Below are 25,908 nucleotides of genomic sequence, written 5' to 3'. Positions count from 1 at the left end.
TTTTTAATTAATAACAAAAGTTACATGTTTAGTCCACTATTGCATCATGACAACTAACTTCATATTACTTCTTTGTGTACTTTAAACCAGTTTCCAGGGGTGGCATCTCAGCAGAGATCTAGAACACCATTTGGGTCATGGCTAGGTGCGAATGCAAGCTGCCAAATGGGAAAGCAGACTCTCGCTTAGCTCTGAAATGACAAGCTTATCCATTTCCCTGTACTTTCCATAATTTTGTGGTCAAGAAGATGTCATTGCTGCAGATTGCACATGTAGTCTACAGCCAACTAAAAAGTGGTTAACCATCCATAGCAAGCAAACCTCTTCTTTTGGCACATGGTTATATACTGTTACATTGTCATTTGTCTTAGGAGTGGAATATTTATATTTTTAGTGTACTGTGTGGAAATTGTTACTCCTAACTGTAATATTATATTTGTTTATAGTTTTAAACGTTAAAGCATAAAAGTGCATATATAGCAAGGTTTTATCAATACAAGCTTAACCATTACATTAATATGTATTTTGAGTTTCTAAAAAATTGGAACTCCCCTTTTTTATATAGTGTAAGTACCACTGCCAAGATACTGTATTTCCTTTTACACATACAACTGCTTGTAAGTTGTTTCTTCTTCAATGTAGCCCACAGATGAATTTACAGACCTTCCTCTTCGGACAGCTGATGCTGGTAAAGAGCAGAGGCTACGAAGAGACCAACAGCATCTAGAGACTCGGGGCAATTCACTCATTTTAAACGGGTTAGGTAAGTGGTGGGATGGTGTTGAGCTTCATAATAATTCATTGGGCCAATGTAGTAATACTGATTTCTTCTCACACAGTGGAACATGACTTGGAGCAGATTGACTATATAGATAGCTATGCTACAGAGGAGGAGGATGACGATGTGAGGCTGTCTAGAGGAGATAGCCTGAGCTCACAGTTCATGGCGTATATAGAAGAAAGGCGGGTATCACATGAGGTAATTTAACTTATGGTTTTGTATTTTTGCTGTAATGAGATAATCAATGTGTCTTTTGGTGAAGGTTGACATGCAGTATATTTTGAACAAAGATCTATATCGTGATGGCTCACCTTGACACACCAGCTGTTGTTGAACTACACATCCCAGCATGCCCTGCATCAGTTTTAGCATGGCCAAATAGCAAAACTGTAGCAGGGCATGCTGGGATGTGTAGTTCAACAACAGCTGGAGTGTCAAGGTTAGCCATCACTGATCTATATGATGAAAGTACTGACCAGTTCCATAACAGACACAGAATCGTAGTGTAATGACCATTCTACGTGTTGTGAAAACCCTGTAACAATGTTTAAGCTCCCTCACGCATTGCAATTTATTTTTATAGAGTTCACCTTTGAAACATACCTCTTCAAGGGAACAACAAAGATCTGAGGAGGGTAGAAGACATTTACACCAAAGCAGGTTAGCCATCTTTAGCTATGAATGATCTACAGAATGCACTATTTTATAACACTGCCTTTACTGTACTAACAGTACCCTGAACCATGTTCTTAAATGGTTGTATAAAGACTGCACACTGTATTCTTTTGTTGGGCCTTTCACCTACTCACAAGTGGTTTTGTGAGCTGAAATAATAATCTTCAGTATTTAACCTGTGAATTTACACACAACCAGTGCCTCATCAATTATTAGTCAGGTCCCATTAAGAACATCCCTAATACTGACACATTATATAAATGTATCCAGGTCTTACCTTTCATAGTGCACATTCTAATATGTAGACAGCAAAAGCACCCCATCCACCTGCCTTTAGGTATTTTCAATTAGAATGGGTCCTTGTATTTGCTGTCTACATTTTAGAAGGGGCACTATGATAGGTAAGACCTGGATAAGTGTATATAATTTCAGTATTAGGGATGTTAGAGACCCACCTGATGAAGTCATTTGGCCATGGTAGGTGGGCCCACATTTTGGCCAAAACATGTGCTAAGAACCTCAGTTTCACTCCATGTTAAATTGTAGAGTTTATTATCATTTTCTTATACCTCATTCCACCTATGTCCTGGGTCTGACTTGAGATTTGGAACTCAGCTCCAAACCAGTTCAGACCCGGGACTGATCCCTTTTCACTGCGGCTCCGACCCTACTTATTCTCGTTCAGAGCCTTTTACAGTGCACACTGGTGCAGTAGTGGTGGGAGTCTCACAGCAGCAGTAGAGTCCTTCATATGTGACAGCACTACAGGAAGCAACATCCCCACAGGGGATCTCCCCATGCTGTAAACGGGAGCTGGGTCGGATGACCTGGTTTACCCGTTTACATTGCCCTTAATCCAGGTCCTTCCCGGAAACAACCCTGCAAGCTAGCTGGATTGGATTCCCAGGTCACTGGACCTTAATTAACACTCTTCCACTGAGTTTTGATCTGGGTTATCCTGCGTATTGGCTAGTTTTAAAGGTTTTCAAATCCGTATTGTCTTGCTAAGAAGGAATTTCAGCATGTAACTTTTCCAGCAGCAAACAATTTTGTACGACTAGAGTATTTTAGTCACTTTCTGCAGTAACTTCTATTTATTGAAAGAGATTGCCAAAGGAAACAGAGTTGGGAAGAGAGAATATCTGTAGTAGTAGAAAACTAATTTAGGACATACCCACCAGATGCATAGGAAGGAGCTGGGGTGTGAGCTGCCTCTCCAGCATCTATCTGGTTGTGGGATAGAGCCAATGTAACCATGCAGACTCGAGTACAAGACATAATTACTGCAGAAATGTATTTTATTTCCACACCAACACAACTGCTGACTGTTCTCTGTAATGTTCGCCCATTCCTCCTCACCTAGTGGATCTAAGTCACCCTCCCACTGTAGCTCGTGGTCTTTAGTTGTGGGGCCAGTGACTGCTAGCTTAAAATAGATTGTGGAGCTCAGGCATTTTAGTGGCACCTTGGCGAATACAAAGGAATTTGAATTATGTTGAAAATGTCTGTTGTGAAAAATAAATCTGAACTGCAGGTATTGGTAAAAGTTTCTGAGGGAAATGGAAAATTCCCCCTGATGATCAGACAGATTCAGTATGGGATCCCGGCAGTCAGGAGACAGATGCCGTAATCCCGGCAGCGAGTCTCTGCGCAGACTCGCTACGCTCACCATGATTCGGGACCGGTGGCGTGCTTCGCTCGTCATACTATTCTATTCCACCACCCAAGGGGGAATACCGGGCTTCTTTTGTGATTCCAACCGTCGGAATTTACGCTTCTGTTGGGATTCCGGCGTCTGGATCCTGAACGCTGGGATGCTTTCAGGCAGTATATTGACCGCATCCCAATCAGACAATGGAGGGGAGTCTATATTACTTGCCATCCCTTGCTTCCAGTTACATTGGTGTCCATACTTAAACCTGACCTACTTACCTATACATATGTGTGATTGCTTTTAGTAACTTATTCAAATAAACCCACTTGCATTTCAGGTTTATTGATCATTTAACCAAACATTTTATTATGGGAAAGGTAGCGAATCCCCATAAAGTCACATATTGCATTGAAATAGCCAACATTATTCTTTTATTTAAAGAGCCCCAGAAGAATTAAGAAGACCAGAATCTTTGAGCCTAACACATAATAAACAAAGGCAGCCATCACCACGCAGACCAGCTGAGAGGTAACTGTATAAACCGAGCTTGCTCTCTGTTAACAGGGAAATAGGAAAGGACCACTAAAGGCAAATGCTAATATGCTGCAGAACTTCATTTTTTAAAATGATCATATATTTGCCTGATTGACATCCTGTTACTTTATTATGGAGTGTTTTAACAAAATTGCCATTTACTGCTCTGCCCCCGAGTGGTTGCTCTTTGCATTCCCCCCCCCCCATATTATTCTTTTCCTAACCCTGGTCATAAGCCAAAATAGTGTAACCACGCAGACCAATAAGAACTCTCACACACTGAGAATGTATCTTCATTCTGTTAATACACGAACACCCATCTTGGCGAACATTTTTAATTGTTAAATGGGAAACTAAGGTTTCTCTGGAAAATGGTTTTTGTGTGCAGTGCCCTTGGCTCTACTAAGGGTAAGCGGCATCTATCTGAAAATGTACTGATGAACTATGAATGCTGCTGCTCAATCTATTTGCCCTATTGAAAAGTTTTTATTATATCCTAAGTAATGTCATCTTAATGTATAAGTTTAGAGCTAGTCATAATAACTTGCTATCTATGACTCCTGCCTCTTCATGGCTTGATTTTAATTGATGGCATAGCTGATTTCACCAATTTTTTTTTTTTAATTAATATGGAGGGGGGAGGGGGGGAGTTTTTAGACGCCCAAACAGTTGTCGCAATTCAGTGGTTGTTTGGGCGCACATGCACATTGCGTATGTCACACCCAAACAGACAGGATTTAGCCAAGTAAAATGGCTAAACTCCTCTAAAGTCCTGCTTTGGAGCACTATAGACTGGTTTTGCCATTTCTTCTCACAGACGGGTGCGAGAAGACGTCATCCCTGCAGCTATCGGGAGTCTAAACGCAGCAACAATTGAATTGCTCCATTTTGCCGCAGGGTAAAATAATTGAATTGCCCCCAAAAAGTCCCAAGTTATATACACTTCTCTACATAATTAGGCACACTTTCTGCATTGGCAAATAAAGTAATCATGGATCCATAAAGGTTTACGACTTAGAGCAGCTGAGGATGTGTTTCCCATTGATAGCTTTTCTTTTATCTAGGTCCCAATTGGATACCACACATCTTCTCTCCGTGACAAAAAGTCCAAACCAGGTAATGCCCGACTATGTTTCAGAGGCATATGAAGGAACATGCTATCGTGCAGAGTGAGATAAAGCCTCTGAATCTCTTGCCAAAAGTTTGTGCTTTACAAACATATCTTTTATTTCTGCTTTTAACAAGCACGTGTTTTCCATTTTGCTCTAACATTGCTTGCCTTGTCTCATAGGCGGATACAGATTTACAGCGTAGGGGAGACTTAATAGAGAGCACCAGGAGGGAGGCACAGCTGGCGGCACAGCAGTATGAGGAGAGGATGAGGGGCAGGTTAACACACGCTGACTCTTATTTAAAAGTAAGTGTTCATTATTTATACTGCATGAGTGCACGTCATGCTGGATTGTGAGGAAAGTGGAATATTTGCTTATTTCCAAGAGTAGTATGTATTACATTTACTGTTTGCTAGCACATGACCACTGAACTGTGCCTCCCCCTCTATTAACCTGAACTAGCAATTATAACCCATTCATTATATGTACAGAGTGAATTGTCACATCTCTTTATTCTGCTAACAAAGATGTGTAAACTACTTTTCCCTACCTTCTAATAACATATGCGATAACACACGTCTCCCAGCCATTTATAGTGCTGACTACTAATACCAAACTAATGTTGCAATGCACCTTCACTTTCTTTTTAAATAAAATGATGACGTAGCTCATTAAGTTACGTTGCATGCTGTGTACGCATGGCTAATGTGTGTCGTTGTTAGTAACACCATTATAATGCTTTTCTGCTGGCACTCCAGCCTTTGAGTGTCTTTACTGGTGTCATTGTTGGCAGTCATCTGTCCATTGTGGTTTGCACGTTACTACTAGCACAGGTGATTTTCAGTGACCTATAGCAGATAACATTCATTCTGTTTTCAGTACTGAACTGACAAGTAGCACTTAGGTTCCTTGATTAAATTTAGGGTCTCTATCAGTGTTGATGGCAAAATGTGTACATACCGTACAATATGCAGAGTCGTATACATCTGTAGATGTATACACCTTTGCATTGGAATCATATGAAGCTGGTTTACTAGTAGTTATCATCGTTGTGTAGATACAAAAGGTACGCCTCCTAATGCACATAATTGCTGGTCTGCACGTTCCGCATCTGCCTGCCTTTAGTTTGCCTATGTGAGAATGACCCTTACCAACTCTCCAGTCATAAGGTTTGATCCAAATGCGTGCTGGTCTTAACTGCATATGCGTAAGTTCTTTCTGAGTAATATTTGTTACACAAGCTAGGATAGTGCTTGCTCTGCATAAGCACCGTAGTTGGTTAGGTAAATTCCGGATGTTTTTTTTCTTCAGCAAAAGGCATTGAGCCCAGAGAAGCAGAGCCCATTGGACAATGAGGTAAGGCATTGTATTTGATTCCTAATTCAGACAAATATGAATTTGACAAACACCTGCTGAAATAAATGATTGTGCATTTTCATGTCTGTGTAGCTCAGATGTTACTCTGACACAAGATAATTTTTTCCCCAGGTCAGTTTAATTAAAATAAAAAATATTTTTAGAACCTTCTCATTAGAATCTTATTAATGTTTTGACATTGATAATGTTTGAAGATATAATTGAACTTGTATTAAGATGCTCTGAGGACTGCTAAAAGTAACTGTTTATGTTATGGGAGTTGGGGGCTATTTTGGCCGTAGAGCCTGTACAATTTTGTAATGAAAAATGTTTCAAATGCGACTATAAATATTGTAGGTATCCTATTTTCTCTTAAGTCCTAGAGGATGCTTGGGACTCCATAAGGACCATGGGGTATAGACGGGCTCCGCAGGAGACATGGGCACTCTAAGACTTTAGATGGGTGTGAACTGGCTCCTCCCTCTATGCCCCTCCTCCAGACCTCAGTTGGATCCTGTGCCCAGAGGAGACTGGATGCTCTGCAGGGGAGCTCTACTGAGTTTCTCTGAAAAGACTTTTGTTAGGTTTTTTATTTTCAGGGAGCACTGCTGGCAACAGGCTCCCTGCGTCGTGGGACTGAGGGGAGAGAAGCAGACCTACTTTACTGATAGGCTCTGCTTCTTAGGCTACTGGACACCATTAGCTCCAGAGGGTCGGAACACAGGTGGCGTCCTCGCTGTTCGTCCCGGAGCCGCGCCGCCGTCCTCCTCACAGAGCCGGAAGATAGAAGCCGGGTAAGTATATGAAGTAAGAAGACTTCAGTTCTTCAGAGAGGTGTCGTGCTGCGCGCCATTGCTCCCACACACACATAAGGCACAGCAAGGGTGCAGGGCGCAGGGGGGGGGCGCCCTGGGCAGCAATAATTACCTCACATAACACTGGCACCATTGTTAGATACTGCGGAGGCAGTATATTATAAAACCCCCGCCAGTATAAAAAATGAGCGGGACCGAAGCCCGCAGTCGAGGGGGCAGGGCTTGATCCTCCAGCATTAACCAGCGCCATTTTCTCCACAGCATGCTGCAGAGATGCTGCTCCCGGACTCTCCCCTGCTGAGCCAAGTAACGGGACAAAAAACGAGGGGGGCACATTTATTTGGCGCAAATCATATATATAAAAAAGCGCTGTACAGGCTGGGACTGTGTTTTCAGTATCTAGTGGCGCTGGGTGTGTGCTGGCATACTCTCTCTCTGTCTCTCCAAAGGGCCTTATTGGGGGGCTGTCCCCATATTCATATATCCCAGTGTGTGTGGGGGTGTCAGTACGTGTGTGTCGACATGTCTGAAGCGGAAGGCTCGTCTAGGGAGGATGCAGAGCAGATGGTGGTGGTGTCTCCGTCGGCACAGCCGACACCGGATTGGTTGGATATGTGGAATGTTTTAAATGCTAATGTGACCTTATTACATAAGAGATTGGACAAAGCAGAGTCCAAGGAAAAAGCAGGGAGTCAATCCATGGCTTTGACTGTGTCACAAGGCCCTTCAGGATCCCATAAACGTCCCTTTTCCCAGATAGCAGACACTGATTCCGACACGGATTCCGACTTCAGTGTCGACTATGATGATGCAAGGTTGCACCCAAGGGTGGCCAAGAGTATTCAATATATGATTATTGCAATAAAAGATGTTTTGCATATCACAGAGGACCCCTCTGTCCCTGACACGAGGGTCTGCATGTTTAAGGAAAAGAATCCTGAGGTAACGTTTTCCCCCATCTCATGAGCTGAACGCTTTATTTGAAAAGGCTTGGGAAACTCCAGACAAGAGACTGCAGGTTCCCAAGAGAATTATTATGGCGTATCCTTTCCCCTCACAGGACAGGTTACGGTGGGAATCCTCGCCCACGGTGGACAAGGCCTTGACGCGCTTGTCCAAAAAGGTTGCATTACCATCCCCGGACACGGCAGCCCTCAAGGATCCTGCGGATCGCAGACAGGAAACTACCTTAAAATCAATTTATATGACTACGGGTGCCCTGCTCAGACCGGCAGTAGCGTCGGCATGGGTGGGTAGCGCGATTGCAGCGTGGGCAGGTAACTTGTCATCTGACATCGACACCCTAGATAAAGATAGTATTTTGTTGACCTTGGGTCACATTATGGATGCAGCTTTATATATGAGAGAGGCTGCGAGAGATATTGGGCTGTCGGGTTCAAGAGCCAATGCCATGGCAGTTTTTGCTAGAAGGTTCCTGTGGACCCGTCAATGGACAGGTGATGCTGATTTAAAGAGACATATGGAGGCTTTGCCTTACAAGGGTGAAGTTTTATTTGGGGAGGGCCTCGCTGACCTGGTTTCCACAGCTACCGCGGGTAAGTCTTCTTTTTTGCCTTACGTTCCCCCACAGCAAAAGAAAACACCTCAATACCAGATGCAGTCCTTTCGGTCGCATAAGTTCAGAAAGGGTCGGGGCTCTTCCTTCCTCGCCAGAGGTAGAGGTAGAGGGAAAAGAACACCAACTACGGCTAGTTCCCAGGAACAAAAGTCCTCCCCGGCCTCTACAAAATCCACCGTATGACGCTGGGGCTCCGCTGAGGGAGTCCGCAGCGGTGGGGGCACGTCTTCGGCTCTTCAGCCAGGTCTGGGTTCAGTCGGATTTGGATCCTTGGGCGGTAGAAATTGTATCCCAATCGGCCTTGCCAGCTTCTCCCCGAGAGAGGGAAATGGTTTCAGCTGCCATACAAAAGCTGTGTCAACAGCAGGTGATTATCAAGGTTCCCCTAATGCAACAGGGGAAGGGGTTTTATTCAACCCTGTTTGTGGTCCCGAAGCCGGATGGCTCGGTCAGACCAATTCTGAATCGAAAATCCCTGAACCTGTATTTGAAAAGGTTCAAATTCAAGATGGAATCTCTCCGGGCAGTGATCTCCAGCCTGGAAGGGGGGGATTTTATGGTGTCACTAGACATAAAGGATGCATACCTTCATGTCCCCATATATCCGCCTCATCATGGGTACCTGAGATTCGCTGTACAGGATTGTCATTACCCGTTTCAGATGTTGCCGTTTGGGCTTTCCACGGCCCCGAGAATTTTCACCAAGGTAATGGCGGAAATGATGGTGCTCCTGCGCAATCAAGAAGTCACAATTATCCCATACTTGGACGATCTCCTGATAAAGGCGAGATCGAGAGATCAGTTACTGAGAAGCGTGTCTCTCTCCCTGAGAGTACTACAACAACATGGCTGGATTCTAAATCTACCAAAGTCGCAGTTGGTTCCGACGACTCGGCTGTCATTTTTGGGCATGTTTCTGGACACGGAAAAAAAGAGGGTTTTTCTCCCGACGGAAAAAGCCCAGGAACTCCAGAACATGGTCAGAGACCTGCTAAAACCAAAAAGAGTGTCCGTTCATCAATGCACTCGATTATTGGGGAAGATGGTGACGGCCTACGAGGACATTCTGTTCGGCAGGTTCCAGTGGTCGGGGTCCCATCTACAAATTAATCAGAGCATAAGCCTGTCCCCCAGGGCCAGGGTATCTCTCCTGTGGTGGCTTCAGAGTGCTCACCTTCTAGAGGGTCGCAGGTTCGGCATTCAAGACTGAGTTCTTGTGACCACGGACGCGAGCCTCCGAGGATGGGGAGCAGTCACACAAGGAAGATATTTTCAAGGAATATGGTCAAGCCAGGAGGCTTGTCTACACATCAATGTGCTGGAATTAAGGGCCATTTACAACGGCCTACAACAAGCGGAGAATCTTCTTCGCAACCTACCCGTTCTGATTCAGTCAGACAACGTCACAGCCGTGGCGCATGTAAACCGCCAGGGCGGGACAAGGAGCAGAGCAGCAATAGCAGAAGCCACCAGGATTCTTCGCTGGGCGGAAAATCATGTAAGCGCTCTGTCAACTGTCTTCATTCCGGGAGTGGACAACTGGGAAGCAGACTTCCTCAGCAGACACGATCTCAATCCAGGAGAGTGGGGACTTCATCAAGAGGTCTTTGCAGAGATAACAAGTCGTTGGGGACTTCCTCAAATAGACATGATGGCGTCACGCCTCAACAAAAAGCTTCGGACGTATTGTTCCAGGTCGAGGGACCCTCAGGCAGTGGCATGGACGCACTAGTGACACCGTGGGTGTTTCAGTCGGTCTATGTGTTCCCTCCACTTCCACTCATCTCAAAAATTTTGAGAATCGTAAGACGAACAAGAGTACAGACAATACTCATTGTTCCAGATTGGCCTCGAAGGGCCTGGTATTCAGATCTTCAGGAAATGATCGCAGAAGATCCGTGGCCTCTTCCTCCCAGGGAGGACCTGTTGCAACAGGGGCCCTGTGTGTTCCAAGACTTACCGCGGTTACGTTTGACGGCATGGTGGATGAACACCAAATCCTAGCTAGGAGAGGTATTCCGGGGGAAGTCATCCCTACTCTAATCAAAGCTAGGAAGGAGGTAACGGCGAAGCATTTTCACCGTATCTGGAGGAAATATGTTTCTTGGTGTGAAGCCAAGAATGCTCCTACGAAAGATTTTCAGCTGGGTCGTTTTCTCCACTTTCTACAGACAGGAGTGGATATGGGCCTTAAGTTAGGCTCCATTAAGATGCAGATTTCGGCCTTATCTATATTCTTTCAGAAGGAATTGGCTTCTCTCCCAGAAGTCCAGACTTTTGTAAATGGAGTGCATTATATCCAACCTCCTTTTGTGCCCCCAGTTGCACCGTGGGACCTATAACGTGGTGTTACGGTTCCTTAAATCACACTGGTTTGAACCTCTTCAAACGGTGGAGTTAAAATTTCTCACTTGGAAAGTGGTCATGTTGTTGGCCTTGGCATCTGCGAGGCGGGTGTCTGAATTGGCGGCTTTGTTTCACAAGAGCCCCTATCTGATTTTCCATGTGGATCGAACGGAGTTGAGAACTCGTCCTCAATTTCTACCTAAGGTGGTTTCGTCGTTCCATATGAACCAACCTATTGTGGTGCCTGTGGCTACGGGTGACTTGGAGGATTCCAAGTCCCTTGATGTAGTCAGGGCCTTAAAAATTTATGTAGCCAGGACGGCTCGAGTTAGGAAAACAGAGGCTCTGTTTGTCCTGAATGCGGCCAACAAGGTTGGCGCTCCTGCTTCTAAGCAGACTATTGCTCGCTGGATCTGTAACACGATTCAGCAGGCTCATTCTACGGCTGGATTGCCGTTACCAAATTCGGTAAAGGCCCATTCCACTAGGAAGGTGGGCTCTTCTTGGGCGGCTGCCCGAGGCGTCTCGGCATTACAGCTGTGCCAAGCAGCTACTTGGTCGGGTTCAAACACTTTTGCAAAATTTTACAAGTTTGATACCCTGGCTGATGAGGACCTCATGTTTGCTCAATCGGTGCTGCAGAGTCATCCGCACTCTCCCGCCCGGTCTGGAGCTTTGGTATAATCCCCAGCATCCTCTAGGACGTAAGTGAAAATAAGATTTTAAACCTACCGGTAAATCTTTGTCTCCTAGTCCGTAGAGTATGTTGGGCGCCCGTCCCAGTGTGGACAGTTTCTGCAAGGCTTGTATATAGTTGTTGCTTACATAAGGGTTATGTTACAGTTGTGATCAGTCTCTGGCTGATACTGTTTTATTCATACTGTTAACTGGTTTGGTATATTCCATGTTGTACGGTGTGTATGGTATGGGCTGGTATGTATCTCGCCCTTAGATTAACAAAAATCCTTTCCTCGTACTGTCCGTCTCCTCTGGGCACAGTTCTTTAACTGAGGTCTGGAGGAGGGGCATAGAGGGAGGAGCCAGTTCACTCCCATCTAAAGTCTTAGTGTGCCCATGTCTCCTGCGGAGCCCATCTATACCCCATGGTCCTTACGGAGTCCCCAGCATCCTCTACGGACTAGGAGAAAAAGATTTACTGGTAGGTTTAAAATCTTATTATTACCGTACCTAACAATGAAATATATGCAGCTTAATAGCAAGCATATTTTACCCAGCCCCACATGGCATTAGTTTACTGGCATGCTCCAGTGTATTTGCTGGAGACTGTTAAAATTATAGTTTTCATATTAAGAGCTTCTTTGAATGCTGTGCTATTACTTCTGACGGGATCCGGACTGAAAGTCGACAGTAACTAGGTCGACAATGTCTAGGTCGACCACTGTTGGTCGACAGTAACTAGGTCGACAGGTCAAAAGGTCGACATGAGTTTTTCACAATTTTTTTCTTTTTTTGAACCTTTTCATACTTAACGATCCACGTGGGCTACGATTGGAACGGTAATCTGTGCCGAGCGAAGCGGTAGCGGAGCGAAGGCACCGTGCCCGAAGCATGGTGAGCGAAGCGGTGCACTAATTGGGGTTCCCGGTCACTCTACGAAGAAAACGACACCAAAATAACATTAAAAACTCATGTCGACCTTTTGACCTGTCGACCTAGTTACTGTCGACCAATAGTGGTCGACCTAGACATTGTCGACCTAGTTACTGTCGACTTTCAATACCACACCCCTCCTGACAGAGACACACTGCTGTAATGAAACATGTCTTCTTATCATCTCTGGCTGCTGTAGAGCTGGTTTAGTATTGCTCCTCCTAGGAATTCCAGTCCCAGTACACACGAGATTCCAATAAATACTTTTATGTTCCAACTACCATTAAATGAAATACTTTATTGAGGTCAGTGGGACATGTATTTGTATTTAATTATGGCTTCGTCAATAGGTTGATAATGTGCCAGCCATTCTAGTTGTTTTGGAGAAAAGGGCATAAAACGCAATTGGTGGCCTCACAGCAGATACAGATGTCGCAGTTAACCAAGCTTAGGGGGGATACGTATCAAAGTTTGGCAAAAAAAATAAAGTACCAACATATCAGAACTAAACTGACTTTATTTCTCTTACGTCCTAGAGGATGCTGGGGACTCCGTAAGGACCATGGGGGTATAGACGGGCTCCGCAGGAGATAGGGCACCTAAAAAGAACTTTGACTATGAGAGTGCACTGGCTCCTCCCTCTATGCCCCTCCTCCAGACCTCAGTTAGATCTTGTGCCCAGAGGAGAATGGGTGCACTGCAGAGAGCTCTCCAGAGTTTTCTGTTGAAGAAGAATTTTGTTAGGTTTTTTATTTTCAGGGAGTCCTGTTGGCAACAGGCTCCCTGCATCGTGGGACCGAGGAGAGAGAAGCAGAGCTGGCTTGTCAAGTTGGGCACTGCTTCTAAGGCTACTGGACACCATTAGCTCCAGAGGGAGTTGGAACACAGGTCTCACCTGGGGTTCGTCCCGGAGCCGCGCCGCCGTCCTCCTCACAGATGCCGAAGATAGAAGCCGGATGAGAAGGCAGAAGACAACTTAGGCGGCAGAAGACATCAGATCTTCATGAGGTAAGGCGCGCAGCGGTAAGCTGCGCGCCATTGCTCCCAGTCTCACACACACGCACAGAGCAGCACTGAAGGGTGCGGCGCAGGGGGGGGCGCCCTGGGCAGCAATAAACCTCACATTTGGGCAAATGCAGATTGATTAGGCTGCGGAGGCAGTAAATCGATGATCCCCCGCCATTTTTATTGAAAAATCACTGGGACCGAAGCCCGCCGTCGGGTGGGCGGGGCTTGATCCTCAGCACTAACCAGCGCCATTTTCTCCACAGAAGCTGCATGAGGAAAACGCTGGCTCCCTAGTCTCTCCCCTGCTGAACTTCACAGACTGGAAAAAAGAGGAGGGGGGCACATTAGCGACGCAGTGAGTGGGAATTGGCATATTGTATATAGAAAAGCACTATCTGGTCATATTTTTTCCAGTGTTTTTAAGCGCTGGTGTGTGCTGGCATACTCTCTCTCTGTCTCTCCTTAGGGCCTGGTTGGGGTTTTGTCCCCATATAGGTTAATCCCTGTGTGTGTGGGGTGTCGGTACGTGTGTGTCGACATGTCTGAGGCGGAAGGCTTCTCCAAGGAGGAGGTGGAGCAAATGAGTGGTGTGTCCCCGTCGGTTGTGCCGACTCCAGATTGGATGGACATGTGGCATATGTTGAATGCAAGTGTGGGATCTTTACATAAAAAGCTTGATAAGGCTGACTTAGTGGGGACATCAGAGGGTCAATCCTCGGATTGGACCGACTCTCAGGGCCCGTCGCGGTCTCAAAAGCGTCCCTTAACACAAGACACTACTACCGACACGGATTCTGATTCCAGTGTCGACTACGACGAAGTAAAATTGCACCCTAGGGTGACTAAAACCATTCAGTGTATGATTGTGGCAATAAGGGACTTGTTGCATATTGAGGATGAACCCTCTGTCCCCGACACAAGGGTACACATGTTTAAGGAAAAGAAACAGATTTTCTCTGACGTCCTAGTGGATGCTGGGTACTCCGTAAGGACCATGGGGAATAGACGGGCTCCGCAGGAGACTGGGCACTCTAAAAGAAAGATTAGGTACTATCTGGTGTGCACTGGCTCCTCCCTCTATGCCCCTCCTCCAGACCTCAGTTAGAATCTGTGCCCGGCTCGAGCTGGTTGCACACTAGGGGCTCTCCTGAGCTTCTAGTAAAGAAAGTATTTGTTAGGTTTTTTATTTTCAGTGAGATCTGCTGGCAACAGACTCACTGCTACGAGGGACTAAGGGGAGAGAAGCGAACCTACCTGCTTGCAGCTAGCTTGGGCTTCTAAGGCTACTGGACACCATTAGCTCCAGAGGGATCGAACACAGGACCCGTCCTCGATCTACCGGTCCCGTAGCCGCGTCCCCTTTGCAGAGCCAGAAGCAAGAAGAACATCCTGAAAATCGGCGGCTGAAGACTCAGGTCTTCATTAAGGTAGCGCACAGCACTGCAGCTGTGCGCCATTGCTCCCTATGCACACCACATACTCCGGTCACTGATGGGTGCAGGGCGCTGGGGGGGGGTGCCCTGGGCTGCAATAAGAGTACCTTACATTGGCAAACAGCACATAATATAGTCTAAAAAACTATATATGTGCAAAAATCCCCCGCCATAATATAAATATAAGAGCGGGAGAAGTCCGCCGAGAAGGGGGCGTGGCTATCTCCCTCAGCACACTGGCGCCATTTCCTCTTCACAGCTCCGCTGGAAGACAGCTCCCCAGGCTCTCCCCTGCAGTTTCCAGGCTCAAAGGGTAAAAAAGAGAGGGGGGGCACTAAATTTAGGCGCAAACTGTATATGTAAAGCAGCTATAGGGAAAAATCACTTTGTGTTAGTGTAAATCCCTGATCATATAGCGCTGTGGTGTGTGCTGGCATACTCTCTCTCTGTCTCCCCAAAGGACTTTGTGGGGTCCTGTCCTCAGTCAGAGCATTCCCTGTGTGTGTGTGGTGTCGGTACGGCTGTGTCGACATGTTTGATGAGGAGGTTTATGTGGAGGCGGAGCAGGTGCCGATAAGTGTGATGTCACCCCCTGCGGGGTCGACACCAGAGTGGATGGATATGTGGAAGGTTTTACACGACAGTGTCAACTCCTTGCATAAAAGGTTCGATGACATAACAGCCGTGGGACAGCCGGCTTCTCGGCCAGTGCCTGCCCAGGCGTCTCAAAGGCCATCAGGGGCTCAAAAACGCCCGCTACCTCAGATGGCAGACACAGATGTCGACACAGAGTCTGACTCCAGTGTCGACGAGGACGAGAGTAATGTACATTCCACTAGGGCCATCCGTTGCATGATTACGGCAATGAAAAATGTGTTGCACATTTCTGACATTAACCCAGGTACCACTAAAAAGGGTTTTATGTTTGGGGAGAAAAAGCAACCAGTGGTTTCTCTATCGTCCTAAGTGGATGCTGGGGTTCCTGAAAGGACCATGGGGAATAGCGGCTCCGCAGGAGACAGGGCACAAAAAAGTAAAGCTTTTACCAGATCAGGTGGTGTGCACTGGCTCCTCCCCCTATGACCCTCCTCCAGACTCCAGTTAGATTTTGTGCCCGAACGAGAAGGGTGCAATCTAGGTGGCTCTCCTAAAGAGCTGCTTAGAGAAAGTTTAGCTTAGGTTTTTTACTTTACAGTGAGTCCTGCTGGCAACAGGATCACTGCAACGAGGGACTTAGGGGAGAAGTAGTGAACTCACCTGCGTGCAGAGTGGATTTGCTGCTTGGCTACTGGACACTAGCTCCAGAGGGACGATCACAGGTACAGCCTGGATGGTCACCGGAGCCGCGCCGCCGGCCCCCTTGCAGACGCTGAAGAGAGAAGAGGTCCAAAATCGGCGGCTGAAGACTCCTGAGTCTTCATAAAGGTAGCGCACAGCACTGCAGCTGTGCGCCATTTTCCTCTCAGCACACTTCACACAACAGTCACTGAGGGTGCAGAGCGCTGGGGGGGGCGCTCTGAGAGGCAAATAAAAACCTTATTAGAGGCAAAAAATACCTCACATATAGCCCACAGAGGCTATATGGAGATATTTAACCCCTGCCTAACTTCAAAAATAGCGGGAGACGAGCCCGCCGTAAAAGGGGCGGGGCCTATCTCCTCAGCACACAGCGCCATTTTCTCTCACAGAAAAGCTGGAGAGAAGGCTCCCAGGCTCTCCCCTGCACTGCACTACAGAAACAGGGTTAAAACAGAGAGGGGGGGCACTGATTTTGGCGATATTGTATATATATAAAAGATGCTATAAGGGAGAAACACTTATATAAGGTTGTCCCTATATAATTATAGCGTTTTTGGTGTGTGCTGGCAGACTCTCCCTCTGTCTCCCCAAAGGGCTAGTGGGTCCTGTCCTCTGTCAGAGCATTCCCGGTGTGTGTGCTGTGTGTCGGTACGTGTGTGTCGACATGTATGAGGACGATGTTGGTGAGGAGGCGGAGAAATTGCCTGTAATGGTGATGTCACTCTCTAGGGAGTCGACACCGGAATGGATGGCTTATTTAGATACGTGAGAATGTCAACACGCTGCAAGGTCGGTTGACGACATGAGACGGCCGACAATCTATTAGGACCGGTCCAGGCGTCTCAGAAACGCCCATTTACCTCAGTCGGTCGACACAGACACAGACACGGACACTGAATACAGTGTCGACGGTGAATAAACAAACGTATTTCTCATTAGGGCCACACGTTAAGGGCAATGAAGGAGGTGTTACGTGTTTCTGATACTACAAGTACCACAAGAAAGGGTATTATGTGGGAGTGGAAAAAACTACCTGTAGTTTTTCCTGAATCAGATAAAATAAAATGAAGTGTGTGATGATGCGTAGGGTTACCCCGATAGCAAATATTGGCGTTATACCCTTTCCCGCCAGAAATTAGGGTACGTTGGGAAACACCCCTTAGGGTGATAAGGCGCTCACACGCTTATCAAGTGGCGTTACCGTCTCCAGATACGGCCGCCCTCAAGGAGCCAGCTGATAGGAAGCTGGAAAAATATCCTAAAAAGTATATACACACATACGGTGGTTATACTGCGACCAGCGATCGCCATCAGCCTGGAGATGCAGTGCTGGGTTGGCTTGGTCGGATTCCCTGACTGAAAATATTTTATTCATGTAGAGCATTTAATAGGATGCATTCTATATATATGTATGTGAGATGCACAGAGGGATATTTGCTCTCTGGCATCAAGATAAGTGCGTTGTCCATATCTCCCAGAAGATGTCAGGGACACGACAGTGGTCAGGTGATACAGATCCCATACGGCAGATGGAAGTATTGCTGTATAAAGGGAAGGAGTTATTTGGGGGTCGGTCCATCGGACCTGGGGACCACAGCAACAGCTGGGAAATCCAACCTTTTTTACCCCAAGTTACATCTCAGCTAAAAAAGACACCGTCTTTTCAGCCTCAATCTTTCCTTTCCCATGAGGGCATGCAGGCAAAAGGCCAGTCATATCTGCCCAGACATAGAGGTAAGGGAAGTAGACTGCAGCAGGCAGCCCTTTCCCAGGAAAAGAAGCCCTCCACCGCGTCTGCCAAGTCCTCAGCATGACGCTGGGGCCGTGCAAGCGGACTCAAGGTGGGGGGGTAGTCTCAAGAGTCTCAGGGCGCAGTGGGATCACTCGCAAGTTGACCCCTAGATCGTACGAGTATTATCCCAGGGGTAAAGATTGGAGAGTCGAGACATCTTCTCCTCGCAGGTTCCTGAAGTCTGCTTTACCAACGGCTCCCTCCGACAGGGAGGCAGCATTGGAAACAATTCACAAGCTGTATATCCAGCAGGTGATAATCAAAGTACCCCTCCTACGACAAGGAAAAGGGTATTATTTTTCCACACTATATTGTGGTACTGAAGCCAGACGGCTTGGTGACACATAGTCTAAATCTAAAATGTTTTGAACACTTACATAAAAGGTTCAAATCGAGATAAAGTCACTCAGAGCAGTGATAGCGAACCGGAAAAAAGGGGACTATATGGTGTCCCTGGACATCAAGGATTACCTCCATGTCCAAATTTTGTCCTTCTCATCAAGGGTACCTCTGGTTCGTGGTACAGAACTGTCAATATCAGTTTCAGACGATGCCGTTTGAATTATCCACGGCACCCCGGGCCTTTTTACCAAGGTAATGGCCGAAAAGATGTTTCTTCAAAGAAAAAAGGCATCTAAATTATCCCTTACTTGCACGACCTAAAAAGGGCAAGTTCCAGAGAACAGTTGGAGGTCGGAAGAGCACTATCTAAAGTAGTTCTTCGACGGCACGACTGGATTCTAAATATTCCAAGAATCGCAGCTGTTTTCCGACGATACGTCTGCTGTTCCTAGGGATGATTCTGGACACGGTTCAGAAAAAGGTTTTTCTTCCCGAGGAAAAAGCCAAGGAGTTATCCGACCTGTCAGGAACCTCCTAAAACCAGGAAAGGTGTCTGTACATCAATGCACAAGAGTCCTGGGAAAAATGGTGGCTTTTTACGAAGCAATTCCATTCGGCAGATTCCATGCAAGAATTTTCCAAAGGGATCTGTTGGACAAATGGTCAGGGTCGCATCCTCAGATGCACCTGCGAATAACCCTGTCGCCAAGGACAAGGGTATATCTTCTGTGGTGGTTGCAAAAGGCTCATCTATTGGAGGGCCGCAGATTCGGCATACAGGATTTGATCCTGGTGACCACGGACGCCAGCCTGAGAGGTTGGGGAGCAGTCACACAAGGAAGAAACTTCCAGGGGGTATGGACGAACCTGGAAAAGTCTCTTCACATAAACATTCTGGTACTAAGAGCAATCTAAAATGCTCTAAGCCAGGCGGAACCACTCCTGCAAGGAAAACCGGTGTTGATTCAGTCGGACAACATCACGGCGGTCGCCCATGTAAACAGACAGGGCGGCACAAGAAGCAGGAGTGCAATGGCAGAAGCTGCCAAGATTCTTCGCTGGGCGGAGAATCACGTAATAGCACTGTCAGCAGTGTTCTTCCCGGGCGTGGACAACTGGGAAGCAGACTTCCTCAGCAGACACGATATTCACCCGGGAGAGGGGGGTCTTCATCCAGAAGTCTTCCACATGCTAATAAACTGTTGGGAAAGACCAATGGTAGACATGATGGCGTCTCGCCTCAACAAGAAACTGGACAAGTATTGCGCCAGGTCAAGAGATCCACAGGCAATAGCTGTGGACGCACTGGTAACACCTTGGGTGTACAAATCAGTATATGTGTTTCCTCCTCTGCCTCTCATACCAAAGGTATTGAAGATTATACGGTGAGGAGGAGTAAGAACAATACTAGTGGCTCCGGATTGGCCAAGAAGGACTTGGTACCCGGAACTTCAAGAGTTGGTCACGGACGACCCGTGCCCTCTACTTCTGAGAAGGGACCTGCTACAACAGGGTCCCTGTCTCTTTCAAGACTTACCGCGGCTGCGTTTGACGGCATGGCGGTTGAACGCCAGATCCTAAAAGGGAAAGGCATTCCAGAAGAAGTCATTCCTACCTTGATTAAGGCAAGGAAGGAAGTCACCGCGAAACATTATCACCGCATTTGGCGAAAATATGTCGCGTGGTGCGAGGATCGGAGTGTTCCGACGGAGGAATTTCAACTGGGTCGTTTCCTACATTTCCTACAATCAGGATTGTCTATGGGTCTCAAATTGAGATCTATTAAGGTTCAAATTTCGGCCCTGTCAATATTCTTCCAAAAAGAATTGGCCTCAGTTCCTGAGGTACAGACTTTTGTTAAAGGAGTACTGCATATACAGCCTCCTGTGGTGCCTCCGGTGGCACCGTGGGATCTAAATGTAGTTTTAGATTTCCTCAAATCCCATTGGTTTGAACCATTGAAAAAGGTGGATTTTAAATATCTCACATGGAAAGTGACTATGTTACTGGCCCTGGCTTCCGCCAGGAGAGTATCTGAATTGGCGGCTTTATCTTATAAAAGCCCTTATCTAATCTTCCATTCGGATAGGGCAGAACTGAGGAGTCGTCCGCATTTTCTCCCTAAGGTGGTATCAGCGTTTCACCTGAACCAACCTATTGTGGTGCCTGCGGCCACTGGCGACTTGGAGGACTCCAAGTTGTTGGACGTTGTCAGAGCCTTAAAAATATACATTTCAAGGACGGCTGAAGTCAGAAAATCTGACTCGCTGTTGATACTATATGCACCCAACAAGTTGGGTGCCCCTGCTTCTAAGCAGACGATTGCTCGTTGGATTTGTAACACAATTCAACTTGCTCATTCTGTGGCAGGCCTGCCACAGCCTAAATCTGTTAAGGCCCATTCCACAAGGAAGGTGGGCTCATCTTGGGCGGCTGCCCGAGGGGTCTCGGCATTACAATTCTGTCGAGCAGCTACGTGGTCGGGGGAAAACACGTTTGTAAAATTCTACAAATTTGATACCCTGGCAAAAGAGGACTTGAAATTCTCTCATTCGGTGCTGCAGAGTCATCCGCACTCTCCCGCCCGTTTGGGAGCTTTGGTATAATCCCCATGGTCCTTTCAGGAACCCCAGCATCCACTTAGGACGATAGAGAAAATAAGAATTTACTTACCGATAATTCTATTTCTCGGAGTCCGTAGTGGATGCTGGGCGCCCATCCCAAGTGCGGATTATCTGCAATACTGTACATAGTTATTGTTAACAAATTCGGGTTATATTGTTAAGGAGCCATCTTTAAGAGGCTCTTTCTGTTATCATACTGTTAACTGGGTTTAGATCACAAGTTGTACGGTGTGATTGGTGTGGCTGGTATGAGTCTTACCCGGGATTCAAATTGCCTCCCTTATTGTGTACGCTCGTCCGGGCACAGTACCTAACTGGAGTCTGGAGGAGGGTCATAGGGGGAGGAGCCAGTGCACACCACCTGATCTGGTAAAAGCTTTACTTTTTTGTGCCCTGTCTCCTGCGGAGCCGCTATTCCCCATGGTCCTTTCAGGAACCCCAGCATCCACTACGGACTCCGAGAAATAGAATTATCGGTAAGTAAATTCTTATTTTTTCCCCCATCAGATGAGTTTAATGAAGTGTGTGAAGAAGCGTGGGCTTCCCCCGATAAGAAACTAGTGATTTAAAAAAAGTTACTGATGGCGTACCCTTTCCCGCCAGAGGACAGGTTACGTTGGGAGACATCCCCGAGGGTGGATAAGGCGCTCACACGCTTGTCAAAGAAGGTGGCACTGCCGTCTCAGGATACGGCCGCCTTAAAGGAGCCTGCGGATAGAAAGCAGGAGGCTATCCTGAAGTCTGTATATACACACTCAGGTACTATACTGAGACCTGCTATTGCTTCAGCTTGGATGTGTAGTGCTGCAGCAGCTTGGTCCGATACCCTGTCAGAAAATATTGATATTCTCGACAGGGATACGATTTTGCTAACCATAGAGCATATTAAAGACATCGTCTTATATATGAGAGATGCACAGAGGGATATTTGCCGGCTGGCATCTAGAATTAATGCAATGTCCATTTCTGCCAGGAGAGTATTATGGACTCGGCAGTGGACAGGTGATGCGGATTCTAAAAGGCACATGGAGGTTTTGCCTTACAAGGGTGAGGAATTGTTTGGGGATGGTCTCTCGGACCTCGTTTCCACAGCAACAGCTGGGAAGTCGACATTTTTACCTCAGGTTCCCTCACAGCCTAAGAAAGCACCGTATTATCAGGTACAGTCCTTTCGGCCCCAGAAAGGCAAGCGGGTTAAAGGCGCGTCCTTTCTGCCCAGAGGCAGGGGTAGAGGAAAAAAGCTGCACCATACAGCCAGTTCCCAAGAACAAAAATCCTCCCCTGCTTCCACTAAGTCCACCGCATGACGCTGGGGCTCCACTGGTGGAGCCTGGTGCGGTGGGGGCCCGTCTCCGGAACTTCAGCGACCAGTGGGTTCGCTCACAGGTGGATCTCTGGGTTCTACAAGTGGTATCTCAGGGATACAAGCTGGAATTCGAGACGTCTCCCTCTCGCCGTTACCTCAAATCAGCCTTGCCAGCTACTCCCCAGGACAGGGAGGTAGTACTGGCGGCAATTCACAAGCTGTACCTCCAGCAGGTGATAATCAAAGTTCCCCTCCTTCAACAGGGACGAGGTTACTATTCCACAATGTTTGTGGTACCGAAACCAGACGGTTCGGTGAGACCCATTCTAAATTTGAAATCCTTGAACACTTATATAAGGAAGTTCAAGTTCAAAATGGAATCGCTCAGGGCGGTGATTGCAAGCCTGGAAGAGGGGGATTACATGGTATCACTGGACATCAAGGATGCTTACCTACATGTCCCCATTTACCCACCTCACCAGGTGTACCTCCGTTTTGTGGTACAGGACTGCCATTACCAATTCCAGACGTTGCCGTTTGCTCTGTCCACGGCACCGAGGGTATTTACCAAAGTAATGGACGAAATGATGATACTCCTTCGAAAGAAGGGAGTTATAATTATCCCGTACTTGGCCGATCTCCTTATAAAGGCGAGGTCCAGGGAGCAGTTGTTGGTCTGAGTAGCACTATCTCAGGAAGTGCTACAACAGCACGGCTGGATTCTGAATATCCCGAAGTCGCAGCTGGTTCCTACGACGCGTCTGCTGTTCCTGGGTATGATTCTGGACACAGAACAGAAGAAGGTGTTTCTCCCGGAGGAGAAGGCCAAGGAGTTGTCATCTCTGGTCAGAGACCTCCTAAAACCAAAACAGGTGTCGGTGCATCACTGCACGCGTGTCCTGGGAAAGATGGTAGCTTCTTACGAGGCAATTCCATTCGGCAGGTTCCATGCAAGGATCTTTCAGTGGGATCTGTTAGACAAGTGGTCCGGATCACATCTTCAGATGCATCGGCTGATCACCCTGTCCCCGAGGGCCAGGGTGTGTCTACTGTGGTGGCTGCAGAGTGCTCATCTTCTCGAGGGCCGCAGATTCGGCATACAGGACTGGATCCTGGTGACCACGGATGCAAGCCTCCGAGGTTGGGGGGCAGTCACTCAGGGAAGAAACTTCCAAGGACAATGGTCGAGTCAGGAAGCTTCCCTACACATAAATATTCTGGAACTAAGGGCCATTTACAATGCCCTAAGTCAGGCAAGACCCTGCTTCAAAACCAGCCGGTGCTGATTCAGTCAGACAACATCACGGCGGTCGCCCATGTAAACCGACAGGGCGGCACAAGAAGCAGGATGGCGATGGCAGAAGCCACAAGGATTCTCCGATGGGCGGAAAATCACGTGATAGCACTGTCAGCAGTGTTCATTCCTGGGAGTGGACAACTGGGAAGCAGACTTCCTCAGCAGGCACGACCTCCACCCGGGAGAGTGGGGACTTCATCCAGAAGTCTTCCAGCTGATTGTAAATCGTTGGGAAAGGCCACAGGTGGACATGATGGCGTCCCGCCTCAACAAAAAGCTAAAAAGATATTGCGCCAGGTCAAGGGACCCTCAGGCGATAGCTGTGGACGCTCTAGTGACACCGCGGGTGTACCAGACGGTTTATGTGTTCCCTCCTCTTCCTCTCATACCAAAGGTACTGAGGATAATAAGAAAGAGAGGAGTAAGAACTATACTCATCGTTCCGGATTGGCCAAGAAGGACTTGGTACCCGGAACTACAAGAAATGATCTCAGAGTACCCTTGGCCTCTGCCTCTCAGACAGGACCTGCTACAGCAGGGGCCCTGTCTATTCCAAGACTTACCGCGGCTGCGTTTGACGGCATGGCGGTTGAACGCCGGATCCTGATGGAAAAGGGCATTCCGGTTGAAGTCATTCCTACGCTGATAAAAGCTAGGAAGGATGTGACAGCAAAACATGATCACCGCATATGGCGAAAATATGTTGCTTGGTGTGAGGCTATGAAGGCCCCAACAGAAGAATTTCAGCTGGGTCGATTTCTGCACTTCCTACAGTCAGGAGTGACTATGGGCCTAAATTTGGGATCCATAAAAGTCCAGATTTCGGCCCTGTCTATTTTCTTTCAAAAAGAACTGGCTTCACTGCCTGAAGTTCAGACGTTTGTTAACGGAGTGCTGCATATTCAGCCCCCTTTTGTGCCCAAAGTGGCACCTTGGGATCTCGTTGTGTTGGATTTCCTAAAATCACATTGGTTTGAGCCACTTCGGACCGTGGAGTTGAAATATCTCACGTGGAAAGTGGTCATGCTTTTGGCCTTGGCTTCGGCTAGGCGTGTGTCAGAATTGGCGGCTTTGTCATGTAAAAGCACCTATCTGATCTTCCAGAATTAGGAAAACAGAGGCTCTGTTTGTCCTGTATGCGGCTAATAAGATTGGCGCTCCTGCTTCGAAGCAGACTATTGCTCGCTGGATCTGTAATACGATTCAGCAGGCTCACTCTACGGCTGGATTGCCGGTGCCAAATTCGGTTAAGGCCCATTCCACTAGGAAGGTGGGCTCTTCTTGGGCGGCTGCCCGAGGGGTCTCGGCATTACAGCTTTGCCGAGCTGCTACTTGGTCGGGGTCAAACACTTTTGCTAAATTCTACAAGTTTGATACCCTGGCTGAGGAGGACCTTGAGTTTGCTCATTCGGTGCTGCAGAGTCATCCGCACTCTCCCGCCCGTTTGGGAGCTTTGGTATAATCCTGATGGTCCTTACGGAGTACCCAGCATCCACTAGGACGTCAGAGAAAATAAGAATTTACTCACCGGTAATTCTATTTCTCGTAGTCCGTAGTGGATGCTGGGAGCCCGTCCCAAGTGCGGACTTTCTGCAATACGTGTATATAGTTATTGCTTAACTAAAGGGTTTTGTTATGAGCCATCTGTTCATGAAGTTCATTTGTTGTTCATACTGTTAACTGGGTATAGTTATCACAAGTTGTACGGTGTGATTGGTTTGGCTGGTATGAGTCTTACCCTGGATTCCAAATCCTTTCCTTGTAGTGTCAGCTCTTCCGGGCACAGTTTCCCTAACTGAGGTCTGGAGGAGGGGCATAGAGGGAGGAGCCAGTGCACACCAGATAGTACCTAATCTTTCTTTTAGAGTGCCCAGTCTCCTGCGGAGCCCGTCTATTCCCCATGGTCCTTACGGAGTACCCAGCATCCACTACGGACTACGAGAAATAGAATTACCGGTGAGTAAATTCTTATTATTAACTTTCCCACATCTCATGAATTGAATGATTTCTTTGGAAAAGCTTGGGAGACTCCGGATAAGAGACCGCAGATCCCCAAAAGAATTTATATGGCATACCCCTTCCCTAAGCAGGACAGGGAGATTTGGGAATCACCCCCCACTGTGGACAAGGCCCTGACGCGCTTGTCCAAGAAAGTGGCGCTACCGTCTCCTGACACAGCAGCCCTTAAGGACCCTGCAGATCGCAGGCAAGATACTACCTTAAAGTGTATTTATTCTCATACGGGTGCTGTGCTAAGACCGACAATTGCGTCGGCATGGGTGTGTAGCGCAATTGCAGCTTGGACAGATGAGCTGACAGATCAATTTGATAATATGGATAAGGA

General features: G+C 47.2%; 1 protein-coding gene across 1 annotated transcript in view; it reads left to right on the top strand.

Annotated features, from left to right (window-relative positions):
• LRCH3 (leucine rich repeats and calponin homology domain containing 3) overlaps positions 1 to 25,908 on the top strand; it is a 318,072-nt gene that overhangs the window by 176,202 nt on the left and 115,962 nt on the right. The window contains exons 8-14 of the mRNA XM_063916572.1: positions 643 to 763; positions 840 to 979; positions 1,365 to 1,441; positions 3,552 to 3,638; positions 4,709 to 4,760; positions 4,936 to 5,061; positions 6,068 to 6,112. Coding sequence (XP_063772642.1) covers positions 643 to 763; positions 840 to 979; positions 1,365 to 1,441; positions 3,552 to 3,638; positions 4,709 to 4,760; positions 4,936 to 5,061; positions 6,068 to 6,112 — 648 coding nt within the window. The remainder of the gene's footprint in view (positions 1 to 642; positions 764 to 839; positions 980 to 1,364; positions 1,442 to 3,551; positions 3,639 to 4,708; positions 4,761 to 4,935; positions 5,062 to 6,067; positions 6,113 to 25,908) is intronic.

This window comes from Pseudophryne corroboree, chromosome 4 (genome assembly GCF_028390025.1).
Source record: "Pseudophryne corroboree isolate aPseCor3 chromosome 4, aPseCor3.hap2, whole genome shotgun sequence".
Classification (NCBI taxonomy): Eukaryota; Metazoa; Chordata; class Amphibia; order Anura; family Myobatrachidae; genus Pseudophryne; species Pseudophryne corroboree.
Note: the sequence above shows the minus strand (reverse complement) of the source record. Positions and strands in the feature narration are given on the sequence as shown.